General features: G+C 43.3%; 1 protein-coding gene across 11 annotated transcripts in view; it reads left to right on the forward strand.

Annotated features, from left to right (window-relative positions):
• Abcc5 (ATP binding cassette subfamily C member 5) overlaps positions 1-14898 on the forward strand; it is a 94627-nt gene that overhangs the window by 45428 nt on the left and 34301 nt on the right. For 9 of the 11 annotated variants that reach the window (XM_029562612.1, XM_008831257.2, XM_029562616.1 and 6 more), the window contains 6 exons: positions 781-1137; positions 6321-6392; positions 9749-9873; positions 9987-10059; positions 12960-13163; positions 14139-14282. In XM_029562612.1, the coding sequence (XP_029418472.1) occupies positions 781-1137; positions 6321-6392; positions 9749-9873; positions 9987-10059; positions 12960-13163; positions 14139-14282 (975 nt within the window). Of the gene's footprint in view, positions 1-665; positions 1138-6320; positions 6393-9748; positions 9874-9986; positions 10060-12959; positions 13164-14138; positions 14283-14898 lie in introns of all 11 variants that reach the window. The other 2 variants (XM_029562620.1, XM_029562615.1) reach the window with 2 other exon arrangements.

Below are 14898 nucleotides of genomic sequence, written 5' to 3' on the forward strand. Positions count from 1 at the left end.
AAAAAAAGCATTCTGAAATAGTGTTGTGTAGCCATTTCTGGTTTAAATGAGTGGTCAGAAAGGAGCTCAAGTTTTATTATAAAATCAGAATTTCAGATCTAACTTCAGAGAAACCTCCCTGTTTAAATGTTCCATTTTCCTTTCCTTTGAAATGACTCAGGGGGACCCTGGAAATGAGTGGGAGGAAAGAATCTTACTCCCTTCCCATGAAATGTTTCTCAGGAGGTACCTTTGCTTCTACAGAGGCTCTTACCTTGTATTTTTTCCAAACTAAGCAACCTAAGCCTGGTGCCAGTTCAGCCTCTCCCAGTAGGTACCAGGCCATGAGTGAGGGCACTATGCAGGCACTGGGTCAGCAGAAGTAATCTAGAGCCAAAACAGCATGATGAGACTCTGTGTAGAAGGTTAATGTGCTATTTGGGTTTTCTACATGTTACTTAGTAACTCATGAGCAAAGTGTACCAGGGGCTCCATATCAGTTACTTAAATGCCTTTTGCTCCATAATTAGGCTAACAGAAAAAGAAAGGGGTAGCTTAGCATGTAACAGTATAGAGGGTTGGGTCACTGGACAAGGCCCTGTACCTCCTGAGATACCCCACACTCCTGAGCCCCCTTGATGGGCCTGAGATGAGGCTACACTAATGAGCTACCTTTTGCCCTTCAGCTTCCTTCCACTGTATAGCCTGATGTGTTTTGCTACGTGAGTGTACGCCATAGGCTTGTCTCCCTGGTCTTGATCCAGTGTCTCATCTTTACACCTCTCTCACAACTCCTATCAGAGTTTGTTTCTAATGGAAGAGGTTCACATGATAAAGAACAAACCGGCCAATCCTCACATCAAGATAGAGATGAAAAATGCCACCTTGGCATGGGACTCCTCCCACTCCAGTATACAGAACTCGCCCAAGCTCACCCCCAAAATGAAAAAAGACAAGAGGGCCACCAGGGGCAAGAAAGAGAAGGTGAGGCAGCTGCAATGCACTGAGCATCAGGCGGTGCTGGCAGAGCAGAAAGGACACCTCCTACTGGATAGTGACGAGCGGCCCAGTCCCGAAGAGGAAGAAGGCAAGCAGATCCACACAGGGAGCCTGCGCCTGCAGAGGACGCTGTACAGCATTGACTTGGAAATTGAAGAGGTGAGCCCTTTCCCACCTGTGGTCCATCTCCTGCACTGCCCCCATTTGGATCTGGCAAGAATAAGCAGATATCCTTCCTTTAAGCAAAATACTCGGGCTGGGAGTAGTTTTAAACCAAGAACGGATTGGGCCAGTTCTAATTCCAAAGTGAGTACTTACGCATTTAGCACCAGAATTAATTACCAATGATCTCATAAGATGCACATTTTACCAACAAAGAAATGAAGCACTCTGGTAAATCTTAGAAGATTCTGCTCTGTGATGATTTTTGACTGTAATAGCTGTATGTGAGCTTTCCTAATTACATCCAATGCTAAAACTATGCAGGCTCTTTGTGACCACCAGGTTGTGCATCACACAGAATTGGGCATGTAAGAGATATTCTCAACTCCCATCCACAGAGCATCTGCCCACAGACACAGGTCCTAGGACTTGTCTTCCATGTTCTATTCCTGCTGTGCAGGGAATCTTATTGGATAATCTGGGATTCCAGCTCCATTCCCCTTGTGAAATGTTTGTTGCCTCCTTGTTTTTAACACATAATCTTTAAATTGCAAGGCATTTCTCTTAACTAGCTCATCTGACTAATGAATAAATGTTTTTATATACTTAAAAAAAAAAAAGAGGTATTCTCAGTGCTGCTTTTCAAAAATTTTTACATTTGTATGTATGGGTATATGGACATGAGTGCAGGAACTGGCAGAAGGTAGGGCAGAGATGATGTCAGATCCCCTGGAACTGGAATTACAGGCAGTTGGAAGCTGCCTGAAGTGGGTGCTAGGAACCAAACTCCAGTTCTCTGCAAGAGCAGCAAATGCTCTTAACTTCAGAGCCATCTCTACAGCTCCATACTATATTGTGATCTTGTGATTTTTTTTTTATTTTTTTATTTTTTTCTGGTCTTTTTGAGACAGGGTTTCCCTGTAGCCCCAGCTGGCCTGGAACTCAGAGATTTGCCTGCCTCTGCCTCCTAGTGCTGGGATTAAAGGCATGTGCCACCATACCTGGCTGAGATCATTTATTTTAAAGGATGATTTTGGGTATGATGTCATAGCTCAGGTAGTATAGACCTGGACTCTCAGAAGGGACAGAGACTCCAGGTTCAAGGTTTGTAAGATACAGACTGACTGGGAACTAGTTTCATGTTCAGAGAACCAGATCATCTGGGAACTCCAGATGTTGTGTGTATGTATATATTCATTCATTCAACAGCCTTTTTTTTTTTTTTTTTTTTTTTTGTGCCACTCTTTCCTGGGCACTAATGAAGGACTGGGAATACAGCAACAAAGACACCAGGTGTGGTAGTACACGCCTTTAATCCAACGCTCAGGAGGCAGAGATAGGCAGATCTCTGTGAGATCCAGGCCAGCCTGGTCTACGTAGTGAGTTCTTGACCAGCTGGGGCTGCAGGGAGACCCTGTCTCAAAAAAAAAAAAAATCCCTACCCTGGAGTTTATATTCTAGACAACAAACAAGTCAAATATATTGTTTGTCAGATTGTGAAAGGCACAGAGGACTGGGATGGGAACTGTTGTGGTTGCAGTTTCAACAGGTTGGCAAGGCATCATTTAAAGACTATTTTAGCCTGGTGGAAGTGGTGGCACACACCTTTAATTCCAGCACTTTGGGAGGTAGAGGCAAGCTGATCTCTGTGAGTTTGAAGCCAGCATGGTTTACATAGTGTGTGCTAGGCTAGCCAGGATTATACAATGGCACTCTATCCCCCCCCACCCCCCCATAAGAAAAAAGAAAGAAAAAGAAGACCCTTGACTGTTTAGCCAGATTTGGTGGTATGTTCTATTTTGGTTGTTTTTTTTTAGTTTTTTTTTTTTCTTTTGGTTTTTTTTTTGTTGTTGTTTGTTTGTTTGTTTGCTGTGATAAACACCATGACCAAAAGCAGCTTGAAGAGGTAAGGGTTTATTTCAGCTTACAGGTTACAGTCCATCATCAGTAGAAGCCAGGGCAGGAGCTCAAGCAGGAACTGAAGCAGAGACCTTGGTGGAATGTTGCTTACCGAATTGCCTTCAGACTCATGTTCAGCTACCTTTCTTATACTGCCCAGGCCCACCTGCCTAGGGATGACACCACAATGGGCTGGGCCCTCCAACACCAATTAACAATCAAGAAAATGCCCCCCATAAAAGACCCACAGGTCAGTCTGATGGAAGAAGTCTCTCTTTCTAGGTGTGTCAAGTTGACATCCAAGATTAGCCATAACAAAAGTACATAATCTCAGCTCTCAGGAGGCTGAGGCAGGAAAATCACTATGAATTTGAGATGAGCCTGGCTACATAGTGACACCCTATCTCAAATAAAAAGGACTGGATGATGACAAATAATGTGCGAGCAAAGACCTGAGAGAGTGGGCCATGCATTTATCTAGGGGAAGAGGAACATACCAAGCTAAAGAACAAGGCACATAGGCTCTACATCTGGATCACGGTGGTTACTGGAGCAGGACGAGTACAGAAGACAGTGGCAAATCATGAGGATGGAAAGTAGGGGGGTGCTGGAGCCTCCCCAGAGATTCTGGCTTCACCCTGAGAGGGAAAAGAGCTGGTAAAGGATGTGAGACAGAAGTAGAAACAAGGAGAATCATTAATGGGCTGTTCCTCTAGTATAGGAGAAAGAAGAAAATGTCTCCAACCACTGGTGGTAGAGATGAAGGTGGTGAGAAATGCTCATCTGCAATAATAGAAGACTAATGCAGTGGTTAGCAAGAGAAAAAGACCAAATCACAAACAAAGTAAGGCCCATCAGAAGAACGCCTGACTTTTCAGTGGGGACTTTGAAAGCTAGGAGGGTATGGATTGGTGTCCTACAAGTTCTTAAACCCCACGGGTGCAGCTGAGGCTGTTATACCCAGCAAAACTATCAGTTGTAATTGAAAGAGAAAGAAAAACTTTCCATGATAAAAACAGATTTAAGGAATTTATGACCACTAATCCAGCTCAATGGAAAATACTGGAAGGAATACTTAAGTTTGAAGAGAAGATTAGTTACATCTAAGAGATCACAGAGAATAAATAAACAGTTCCAGAACAAAGGTCTAAGAAAAAAACACAACAAAATAACAGGAATTAGTACACATTGTTCAATAATAGCTCTCAATATTAACAGTCTTAAGTTCCCAATAAAAAAACACAGACTAGATAAAAAAACAAGATCCTTTTGTTCTCTCCAAAAAACATAACCTCACCATCAGAGATAGCCTTCTCCTCCTCCTCCTCCTCCTGAGTGATGTGATTAAAGGCAAGCACCCCACCATACCTAGCTTCAAATTGCCCTTTTTAAAAGTCAACTGTTTTTGAAAACTTACCACACTACTGATTGGGAACTCATCATCTTACCTGAGTATACAGTTAGATATCTGTGTCTGTGGTTGCAAATCTATACATTCAAATCAACCACACATAGACATATTTTGGGAAACAGTTGTATCTTCTGAGCATGCACAACTTTTTTTCTTGTTATTATTCCTTAATATATAGCAACTATTATATATATTATATTACATGTTTTTTAAATAAAAACGCTTATGTGTATATTGTCTGCATGTGTATAAGTGCACTCCTGTGCATTGTCTGCAGAGGTCAGAAGAGGGAGTCAAATCCCCTGGAACTGGAGTTACAGATGGTTGTTAGCTGCCATGTGGGTGCTGAGGATTGAAACTGGGTCCTCTGCAAGAGCATCCGCTGCTCTTAATTGCTAAGCCATCCTCCAACCCCTCTATTATATTTTATATATGATCTAGAGGTGACTCAAAGTCACTTGGAGGGTATATGCAGGTTACGCAAATACTTCTACAAAGATCTTCTACAGAGAGCTTGAGCACTTGAAGATTTTGATATCCTTTTGGGTCTTGAAATCAGTCTCCTGGGAGTACTTTTAAGATGACTGTATTTAGATAATCACAGACTTGCTTTTGTATTTTTTTAACATTTTATTTATTATTTTTATTTTATGTGCATGAATGTATTACCTGCATGTATCTGTGTGCACCTGTGTCGTGCAATGCCGCAGAGGTCAGAAGAGGGCTTCGGATTCCCCTGGAACTGGACTTAAGGATGGTTTATAGCTGCCATGTGGGTGCTGGGAATCGAACCTGGGTCCTCTGCAAGAGTAGTCAGTGCTCTTAACCTCTGAGCCATCTCTCCAGCCCCTTGCTTTTTTATTTTTATTTGGGATTGATGGCATTCCTCAGATTTTTGAAAATATTTTGCAGGAAAAAAATGATATATAAGAAATATGTTTTAGGGGACTGGAGAGATAGCTCAGTGGTTAAGAGCATTGGCTGCTCTTGCAGAGGACCTAGGTTTGATTCCCAGCACCCATATGGCACCTAACAACCATCCATAACTCCAATTCTAGGGGATCCGACACCCTCTTCTGACTTCCTCTGACATTGTACAACACAGGTGCACCCATCTACACACAGGCATTGCACTCATACACATAAAATAAAAATAAATATTTTTTTAAAAACAAAATACATTTTAGGGATGGCTCAGTGATTAAGAGCACTGGCTGCTCTTGCAGAGGACCCAGGTTCAATTCCCAGCACCTACATGGCAGCTAACAACTATCCATAACTCCAGTTCCAGGAGCTCCAACACCCTCTTCCGATGGGCCTTGCATGACATAAGTGCACTTAAATACATGCAGGCAATACACTCATACATATAAAATAAAACAATAAATAAAATGTTTTTTTAAAAAAGAAATATATTAAACAATTGGTTTAGCCAGGCATGGTGGCTCATGCCTTTCATCACAGCACTTGGGAGGCAGAGGCAGGTGGATCTCTGTGAGTTCAAGGCCAGCCTGGTCTACATAGTGAGTTCCAGGCCAGCTGGGGCTACAGGGAGGCCCTGCTTCAAAAAAAAAAAAAAAAAAAAAAAAAAAAAAAAAAAAACACTTAGATTATCTACAAAGTTGACAAGCAGCTTCAGCTTTTCCTATAGCGATTGTAGAATACCATAATGTGTTTTTATGCTAATTATTCATCCCAAAGGGCTTCTATATGAAGCAGGCAGCTGAAAGGTGAGTGGCTTGTTGATCTTTGGGATGACAGTTCCTGTGTTGATAGGCGAATGCATTTTTCCTCAAAGAAATTGCAGGTCCTTAGGGTGAGTGGCTGGTAGTCTTTTGATGTCCTTCTTCTCACCTTTTGCTTTGTCCAGGGTAAACTGGTTGGAGTCTGTGGCAGTGTGGGAAGTGGAAAAACATCTCTCATTTCAGCCATTTTAGGCCAGGTAAGATTTGTGTTATTTCTTTGGCATTTTCTGTTTATTTCTCAGGGCTCTGCTCAGCAAATGTCTCAGGAAAAGCTAACATATTTGCTGAAGAGTCAGGAGAGGTAGAAACAAAGAGACTATGGTTTGTGTCATGCCCCCCATCTCCACCCTTAAAGGCCTTGTATCTGGAAGAGTGCACCTGATGTGTAGCCAATAGATGCCCTACATGGTTTATTTGTTTCCTGTTCCTTTTCTTATCTAGGAGGTACTTACTGAATGCTATAGGTATGCTAGAAATGGAAGTAGCAGAGAAGAGAGATGACCGAACACCGCACACTGCCACAGAGCATTTAAGTGAACTACCAGAATTTGATTCAGAAGTACAACCTCACTTGATCTTCAACCTAATCTCTGAGATCGTTACTCCTTTGGGGAGTTCATTTCCATAAAAAGGCAGCTCTCCAGATACGGAGGCACATCACAAGTCAGTGAGTCAACAGTCCACAGAGGAGACGGGCAGATGTCAGCACTGAGAGTGAGGGAGAAAAGGTGTACAGCTTGTCTGTGTGTTTAGAACCCAATAATCAAAAAGAAACAAAAGTACCTATATGTTTTTAACTCAATTTAAAGAGCTTGATGTAGATGATTTAACATGGGATTATTACTAGCTCCTGGCAGATGAGGTCTCCCAAATCACTCCATGTTGAGGACAGTGGAGCCTGTATGCTAGGGACTATTTCCCTGTCTTGTAAGGTACCAACCACCATAGTGTGCTATGGTCCTCCTATTATACACTCTAGTCCTTGGGTCCAGTTGTAGTCTTCGTAAAAATCACAAGTCCTGACAGGCGATTTCTCATAATCCCCTAAATTTGAGGACCAGTGATGAGACTAGGAAAGGAGAAGTAGGAAGAAGTCTTTTTAAAGTGCTACTCACTGGTATAGCAAGATGCTGCTTTTTCAGATGTTAACTAGGCAGTGCTAAGTTCAAAGCCAAGTGGGACTTAGTTTATGGACCAAATCCTGGCAGCCCTTCTGATAGGGAAGCTCATGATACAGAGCAGCCCCCTGACCCCTAGAGTTTAACTCTTGACCGACAGTGTTGTATGTGACTGTTTGTAGCAGCAGTCAAGAGAGGTAGATTTCTGAACACTTTGATGTGCACGGTAGATTGCTTGCCAGTTTCAGGGTGGTTTGCCTATGTTGGTCACCATTCACTGCATGTGATGGTGTTCACAGGGACAAGCTTATTTGTGCAAGCACTACATGGGCTGATTAATGAAACTGCTTCAAAGCTATAGCATCCTTAATCCAAAATAGATGTCTATTGTTGGTCTCAAAAAGAACCCATGATAGCCGTGGTGGCGCAAACCAGGAGGCAGAGGCAGGCAGATCTCTTGTGAGTTCAAGGCCATCCTGTCTGGGGCTAGAGGGAGACCCTGTCTCCAAAACAAACAAAAAAACAAAAAGAACCCATGATAAAATGGACAAATCAGTTTGTATCAAACTGCTACAGAAAATATAAAAGCACATGGGACATCATGCAGTCCCTTCATGTTGGAGGAAAGTTCCATCATTTTTATGTGGATGTTGTATCCTATGAGTTGGTGTCTAGCCTGGAATTTTATTTTCTCTCTGATCCTCATGTTACAGAAGCCAATATCTTAGAAGAATTCTGTAGATGAATTGACCCACCCTCATTGACCCACCTATAGCTAGGCAGGCTCTAGCTGTAAATATTTAGGGCACCCTCCCCGGGGAACTTTTTTTTTAACTTTTACAAAAACTTTATTGAGAATTCCATACATGCAATATAAGGTGTTTTGATCAAATCCATGCCCGCTGTCTCTCTTCTAACACCTCCCATACCTCCCCATCACTTTTTTCTTTTTCTTTCTTTTTTCTTCTTCTTTCATTTATTCATTTTTATGGGGCTTTTGGGTACTCTAACATTCTCCCCTCTGAAGAGGTAACCCTAAAATCTTTTAAGGATTAGATATTAGCTCCCAAATACTTTTGACATTTTTTGGCCTTTGGACCAGAGTATATTGCTAACAGTCCCAAGGACATTTTGACTTTTAGCCAAGAAACTGGCTACTTTTCTTTGGGGTCTTTTTACCCTAACTGCCTAGCCAATTCCTACCTCCTATTCTTATCACACCGTCTTCTGAGGAGTTATCCAAATTGCCAATAGGGACTCGGGCCTCAGACCGCTCTGGCTTCTTCCATGCTGAACAAGGATGCAGGGTGAAGCATTTGGAGTACTGCTTCAGTGGGTCTAAAAGACTCCCAAATTGCATAACTCTTATCTCTAAGGGGAAAAGAAAGTCCTTGAATCATGAATAGGAGATGTGAAGGAGAAGTAAAGGCAAGAGTAATTAGCATTATAAGTTCTAGACAGGGAACTAGAAAAAAGAACAGGACAGTTTTTAAATGTTCACATGAGAGTCCATTGGAATTTCTTGACTAGAGCTTCCAAAAGCATCCCTCTATTGGGTTCTTCCTCATTTTTCTTTTGTCTTCCAAGGCTAGACTCTACAGTGATGGATTCAGGATTTGCTTTCAGGTATTTTGATAGAACCACATGGAGGCAGGATCCAGGGGCTCTCAGACAGTCCCCAGTGAACTTTTGAAAGGGCCTTCTTTCTATATTTTCACAGTGAGACTTGTTTTCAGATGGAAAAAGTATAAAACATCCAGTAAGCTTCTGAGTGAAGTGTGTGCCTATAGTCTAGTTATGGATTATCCTGGGCTCCCATCTCATATAAATAAGGAGAACTTTGATTTTCTTTGTTGCTGTAGCTCTCTTTGGAACAAAGATGTGGTCTGGACTTAAATCCATAAAAGCATCCTAGAAATTGCCAAATCTTTAGATTCCATGGCTGTCCTAGTTTGTTTCTTCATTGCTGTGACAAAACACTCTGACCACTACCAACTTGGGGAGGAAAGGGTTTATTCAGCTTATATGTCCCAGGTCGTAGTTCATCAGGGAGCCCAAGGTAGGAACTCAGGGCAGGAACCTGGAAGCAGGAGCTGAGGCACAGGCCATGGAGGAATGCTGCTTACTGGCTTGCTTCCTTGGCCCCTACTCAGCTTGCTCTCTTATCCAACACAGGCCCAGCTGCCCAGGGGTGGCACTACTCAAAGTGGGCTGGGCCCTCTCACATCACACAACAGTCAAGAAAATGCCCCACAGACATGGCCTCAGGCCAGTCCAATGGAGGCAATTCCCAAATTGAGGATCCCTCAACCCAGGTGTGTCAAGTTGACACCAAAGCTATCCAGCACAAGGCAGAATGGGGGGCGGGGGGCAACTGTCTGTTGGTTTAGGATGATGATTTTGTCTTATGACACTGGTGGTGTCCATCTCCCTAGATGACACTTCTAGAGGGCAGCATTGCAATCAATGGAACTTTTGCATATGTGGCCCAGCAGGCCTGGATTCTCAATGCCACTCTTAGAGACAACATCCTCTTTGGGAAGGAATTTGATGAAGAAAGGTAAGAAATTTTGGTTTCTGTCATCCTTTCAATCTTGGCCATGTGTGAGGCAAGGCATCAGCAGGCTCTGCTCTTACCAAGTCCCTGATTCCATGTCTCTTTGTGTCCCTCAGATACAATTCAGTGCTAAACAGCTGCTGCCTGAGGCCTGACCTGGCCATTCTCCCGAACAGTGACCTGACGGAGGTACAGGCCTTCTGCTCCTGATAGGCCTCAGAAACAAGTTTAGCAGGAAAGACTTTGGAAGACATGGAAGGCTGGGCCAAAGCCCCTTCTGGGGAGAGCATCCTAAATGCTTAGGCAAAGAACAACATAGGGTGTTTTGCTTCATTGAGCCCCTTATATTATTAATGCATTTGTAATTACCACAGGAATATCAACACTACCTAAGTATTTAAGTATTTCATATGCCATGTAAATATTTTATTATTTTTATGTGTACAAGTGTATTGCCTGCATATATGTGAGTGCACCCGTGTTTGTGCAGTGCCGCAAAGGTCAGAAGAGGGCTTTGGTTTCCCCTGGAACTTGAGTTAAGGACGGTTCATAGATGCCACGTGAGTGCTGGGAATTGAACCCAGGTCCTCTGCAAGAGCAGTCAGTGCTCTTAACCGCTGAGCCATCTCTCCAGCCCTGTCATGTAAATTTGAAGCATATCCCATTTTGATTCAGAATTGGTTTTTTACCCTAATTTTTTTTTGAGGGGGAGGTGTCTTTTTGAGACAGGGTCTTCCTGTAGCCCCAGCTGGCCTGGAACTCACTATATAGACCAGGCTGTCCTTAAACTCAGAGATCCACCTGCCTCCTGAGTGCTGGGACTAAAGGCTTGCGCCACCACGCCTGGCTAGTTTTTTATCCTAAATGTGTTTTTCTGTTTGGGAGGTTTTTTTGGTTGTTAGCCCCAGCTGGCCTGGAACTCACTATGTAGACCAGGCTGGTCTTGAACTCCCAGAGATCCACATGCCTCTGCCTCCCAAGTGCTGGGATTAAATGCGTGCACCGTCGTGCCTGGCACCGTAAATATGTTTTAACAGGGTGTGGTGGTACATTCTTTTAAGCCCAGCTCTCGGGAGGCAGAGGTAGGTGGATGTCTGTGAGTTTGAGGCCAGCATGGTAGACATAATAAAACAAGTTCCAGGCCAGGCAGTGCTACCTAGTGAGACTCTGGAGAGAGAGGGAGGGAAAGAGAGAGGGAGGAGGGAGGATGGGAAGAAGGAGGAGAGGGAGAGGGAGGAGGGGGGGGAGAGGGAGCGGGAGAGGGAGGAGGAGAGAGGAGAGAGAAGGAGAGAGAATGAATTAATGTTTTTTAAACTACAAACTAAGCAAGTGCATGTTGAACTTCTTTGGTGAACTTGATTTGCCTTCTATTAGAAAGGAAGAGCTTTAGAATGAACCTCTTTTCTTCTCTGGTCTGGAGCCGTTTCTGGAGATATGTCTCAAGATCCGGTTTGTGTTCTTCATTGTTCAAGTTAACCCTGTGAGCTGTCTTGAGGTCTTTGGGTCTGACCCTTTCGTTTAGCTGATCAGTTAAAGCCTCAAACCAGATTTGGTAATAGTTTAATTAGTTCAGAGGTTCTCAAATCTTGGTGCTCAGATCAGCAGCAGCATCACTTGGGAACTTAGTAGAAATGTACATTGTTAGGCAATACCTAAGAGCAATTTGTTTTTAATAATATTTGTTTATTATGTTAAGTTAGAAAACGTCTGAATTCCAGGCTGGGGAGATGGCCCAGTGGTTAAGAGCACAGGCCACTCTTGCAGAGGACCCAGATTCATTTCCCAGCACCCACATGGCAACTAACAAACATCCGTTACTCCGGTTCTAGGGGAATCTGATACTCTCCTGACCTCCGCAGGTACTGCACGACATGGGTACAATGCATACTTGCAGGCAGTACACTCATACACATAAAATAATAAAATATTTTTAATAAAAACCTCTGAATTTATAGCATACGTGGGGTGTTTTTTTTTTGTTTGTTTTTTTTTTTAGGTCTTTTTGAGACAGGGTCTCCCTGTAGCTCCAGCTGTCCTGGAACTCACTGTGTAGACCAGGCTGGCCGTGAACTCACAGGATTAAAGGCATGCGCCACCACGCCCGGCTCTTGGGGTGATTTTTTTAAAGAATATTTTCTTTTTTTATTATTTTTTATTTATTTTTTATGTGTACACATGTATCGCCTGCATGTAAGTAAGTGCACCCATGTTGTGCAATGCCCGCAGGGGACAGAAGAGGCTGTCGGATCCCCTGGAACTGGAGTTACAGACGGTTGTCAGCCTCCATGTGGGTGTTGGGATTCGAACCCGGGTCTTCTGCAAGAACATTCAGTGTTCTTAACCACTGACCCATCTCTCCAGCCAGAATATTTTCTTTAAAAAAAAAACCCAGTTACCATTTGATAGTTGATTTATTCATTTGCTCACATAGTAACATTTATCAGGTATGTGTGCACACCAGTGAATCTCTAGTGACGTGTGCAGCAGCTGCTCAGCACTGGGAATATAAAGGAACAGGACAATAGTCCACATGCATAAGAGCTCACAGTTAAGGAGACCCCAGATAAACAGGCACAAAATGATCTGGGAAAAAAAGAACCCCCTTTCTGTGGATGTGAGTGGAGAAGAGGTTGGGAGAGTTTCCCAAAAGGGGATGATGCCACTAGCTGAGCAGGCACAGTGCAGAACAAGGCATGATGTCCTGTGGGTTCATAATGTACACACTGTTTTAAATCTCAGGGTATGGATGGGGGATTGTATAGTGGGCATGATAGCTGCCTGCTGGGGACCTGAGGGGAAAGGGCCTGGTTACAAGCTGTGTTTGGGTGTTAAGATTCTTTCAGGGTTCTTAAAGAGTTTTAAGCAATGATGAGGTATGGTTAACTTTGTTTTGGAAAGGTCTTTCTGTAGAGGGAGGTGACAAAACCACAGATAGGTCTGGTTTTGTGGGCTGACTCCCTCAGTTCCTAGAAGGATCACAGTGGTACTTCATCTAAGGCAGGGAGTTCAAAAGAAGGTATCAGTTTGGGTAGGGAGAAGCACTGTTCTGGACTTGAGTTAAAAGGTTCCCTTTGCTTTTGGATTTGTAGATTGGAGAACGAGGAGCCAACCTGAGTGGTGGCCAGCGCCAGAGAATCAGCCTTGCACGGGCCTTGTATAGTGACAGAAGCATCTACATCCTGGATGACCCCCTCAGTGCCTTAGATGCCCATGTAGGCAACCATATCTTCAACAGTGCTATCCGGAAGCACCTCAAATCTAAGACAGTTCTGTTTGTTACACACCAGTTACAGGTATGATACGCTCTTCTCTGGGCTGCCCACCTTGGCTTGGGAAATCAGACACAGAAAGATGGGCTTGGTCTAGTTATCTTTGTGAGATAACTAGAGATTCCTAGAATTATTTTCATTCCTCAGCAAATAGCCTCCCGACCAATTGTGCCAGGAAAGTTACTGTGGCAGACCCTCATTTGGCCATCTGAATCAGATCCTTGAAACATACCAGGTTGTGGATATAGATCAGCAATAGAAGGGCTGAGAAAAGCAACTCAAAGTTCACTTTGATTGTGAGGTAGTCTGATCGGAAGCCCTGTTTCAACATCTGAAGGTGGGAAACAAGTGCTTTTCCTTCTGTTATTCCATGAAAGGCTATCATTTTTAGAGATCTCAAATGTGTTGCCATCCAGGTTGTCAAGTTTGGAGTCCCAATTCCCCCTTTCGCTCCAGAAAGCCTGTAATTCTTTTTATTTTATTTCATTTTATTTTATTTTATTTTTGAGGCAGAGCCTCACTATGTAGCCCTGGCTTGGAACTTACTATGTAGGCTAGGCTGGCCTTGAACTCACAGCATTCTACCTGCCTTTGCTTCCTGAGTGCTGGGGTTAAAGACTTGTGCTACCACCATACCTGGTCAGGATTTTAAATTTAAGGGAAGGTTTGTGCAGCCCCACCATCAGAAAACATAAATACTCTCTGACCCATATAATAGGGCACAGTAAACTAAAGCAAAGCTGAGTCTCGACACTATTTACATTGTAGACTGATTGATGATTCGGATTCTTGCTTGGGGGTGGGGTGGGCTGCTCTGCGCATTCAGACTTGATCTACTATATGCTGGTGGTATCTCTTCCCCCTTACATTGGATAACTTCAGATGTTGCCCAATGTGCCCTGGACAGCTACATCATCTCTGGTTGAGTCATACCAAGTTCAGATCTGGATATTTGAATGTATTTCACAAGTATCAGTACTACTTTTCCTTTGTCTCCAGTACCTTGTTGATTGTGATGATGTGATCTTCATGAAAGAGGGCTGTATCACAGAAAGAGGTACCCATGAGGAACTGATGAATTTAAATGGGGATTATGCTACCATTTTTAATAACCTGTTGCTGGGAGAAGCACCCCCTGTTGAGGTAAGATTTGCTGTTTTGTGTTTGTTTCCTTTCTGTACAGGGGAGACATGATGCTAGCCAGTTGAACTTGGTGTTTGCCTCTGTTTTCCAAGCACAGACTTCTGTGCTGTGCATGTGCCTATTCTTCCTCAGGGAGAGCAGGATGGAGGTGGTGAACCAATTCTTCTGAGAACTCAGAGGATATGTACTGTTGTATGGTCATTGCTTAGTCCTTAAACTCCATCAATGCTGACTAAAGCAATGTGAGGCTCCTTTTAAAATAAACAAGTGGGTAAGATACAAGGGAAAGGAACTTAAATACTGCATACATTTGTGAATAATCTTGGTTCCTGATTTGGCACATAGGCTCCCGGTTACAGGATTACACTTTATAGATACCATTCTATTTAGTCATTTTAGTGGAATTGTGACCAAATAGGATTCTTTCTCACTTTTACAAAAGAGGATACTGAAGCTTAGAAGAGTTAACAGTTACTGGGGCCGTGGTGGCGCACGCCTTTAATCCCAGCACTTGGGAGGCAGAGGCAAACTCACTATTTGTGAGTTTGAGGCCAACCTGGTCTACATAGTGAGTTCCAGGCCACCTGGGGCTACAGGGAGACCCTGCCTCAAAAAA

The sequence above is a fragment of the Nannospalax galili genome, unplaced genomic scaffold (assembly GCF_000622305.1).
Source record: "Nannospalax galili isolate Female #2095 unplaced genomic scaffold, S.galili_v1.0 scaffold315, whole genome shotgun sequence".
NCBI classification, from domain to species: domain Eukaryota; kingdom Metazoa; phylum Chordata; class Mammalia; order Rodentia; family Spalacidae; genus Nannospalax; species Nannospalax galili.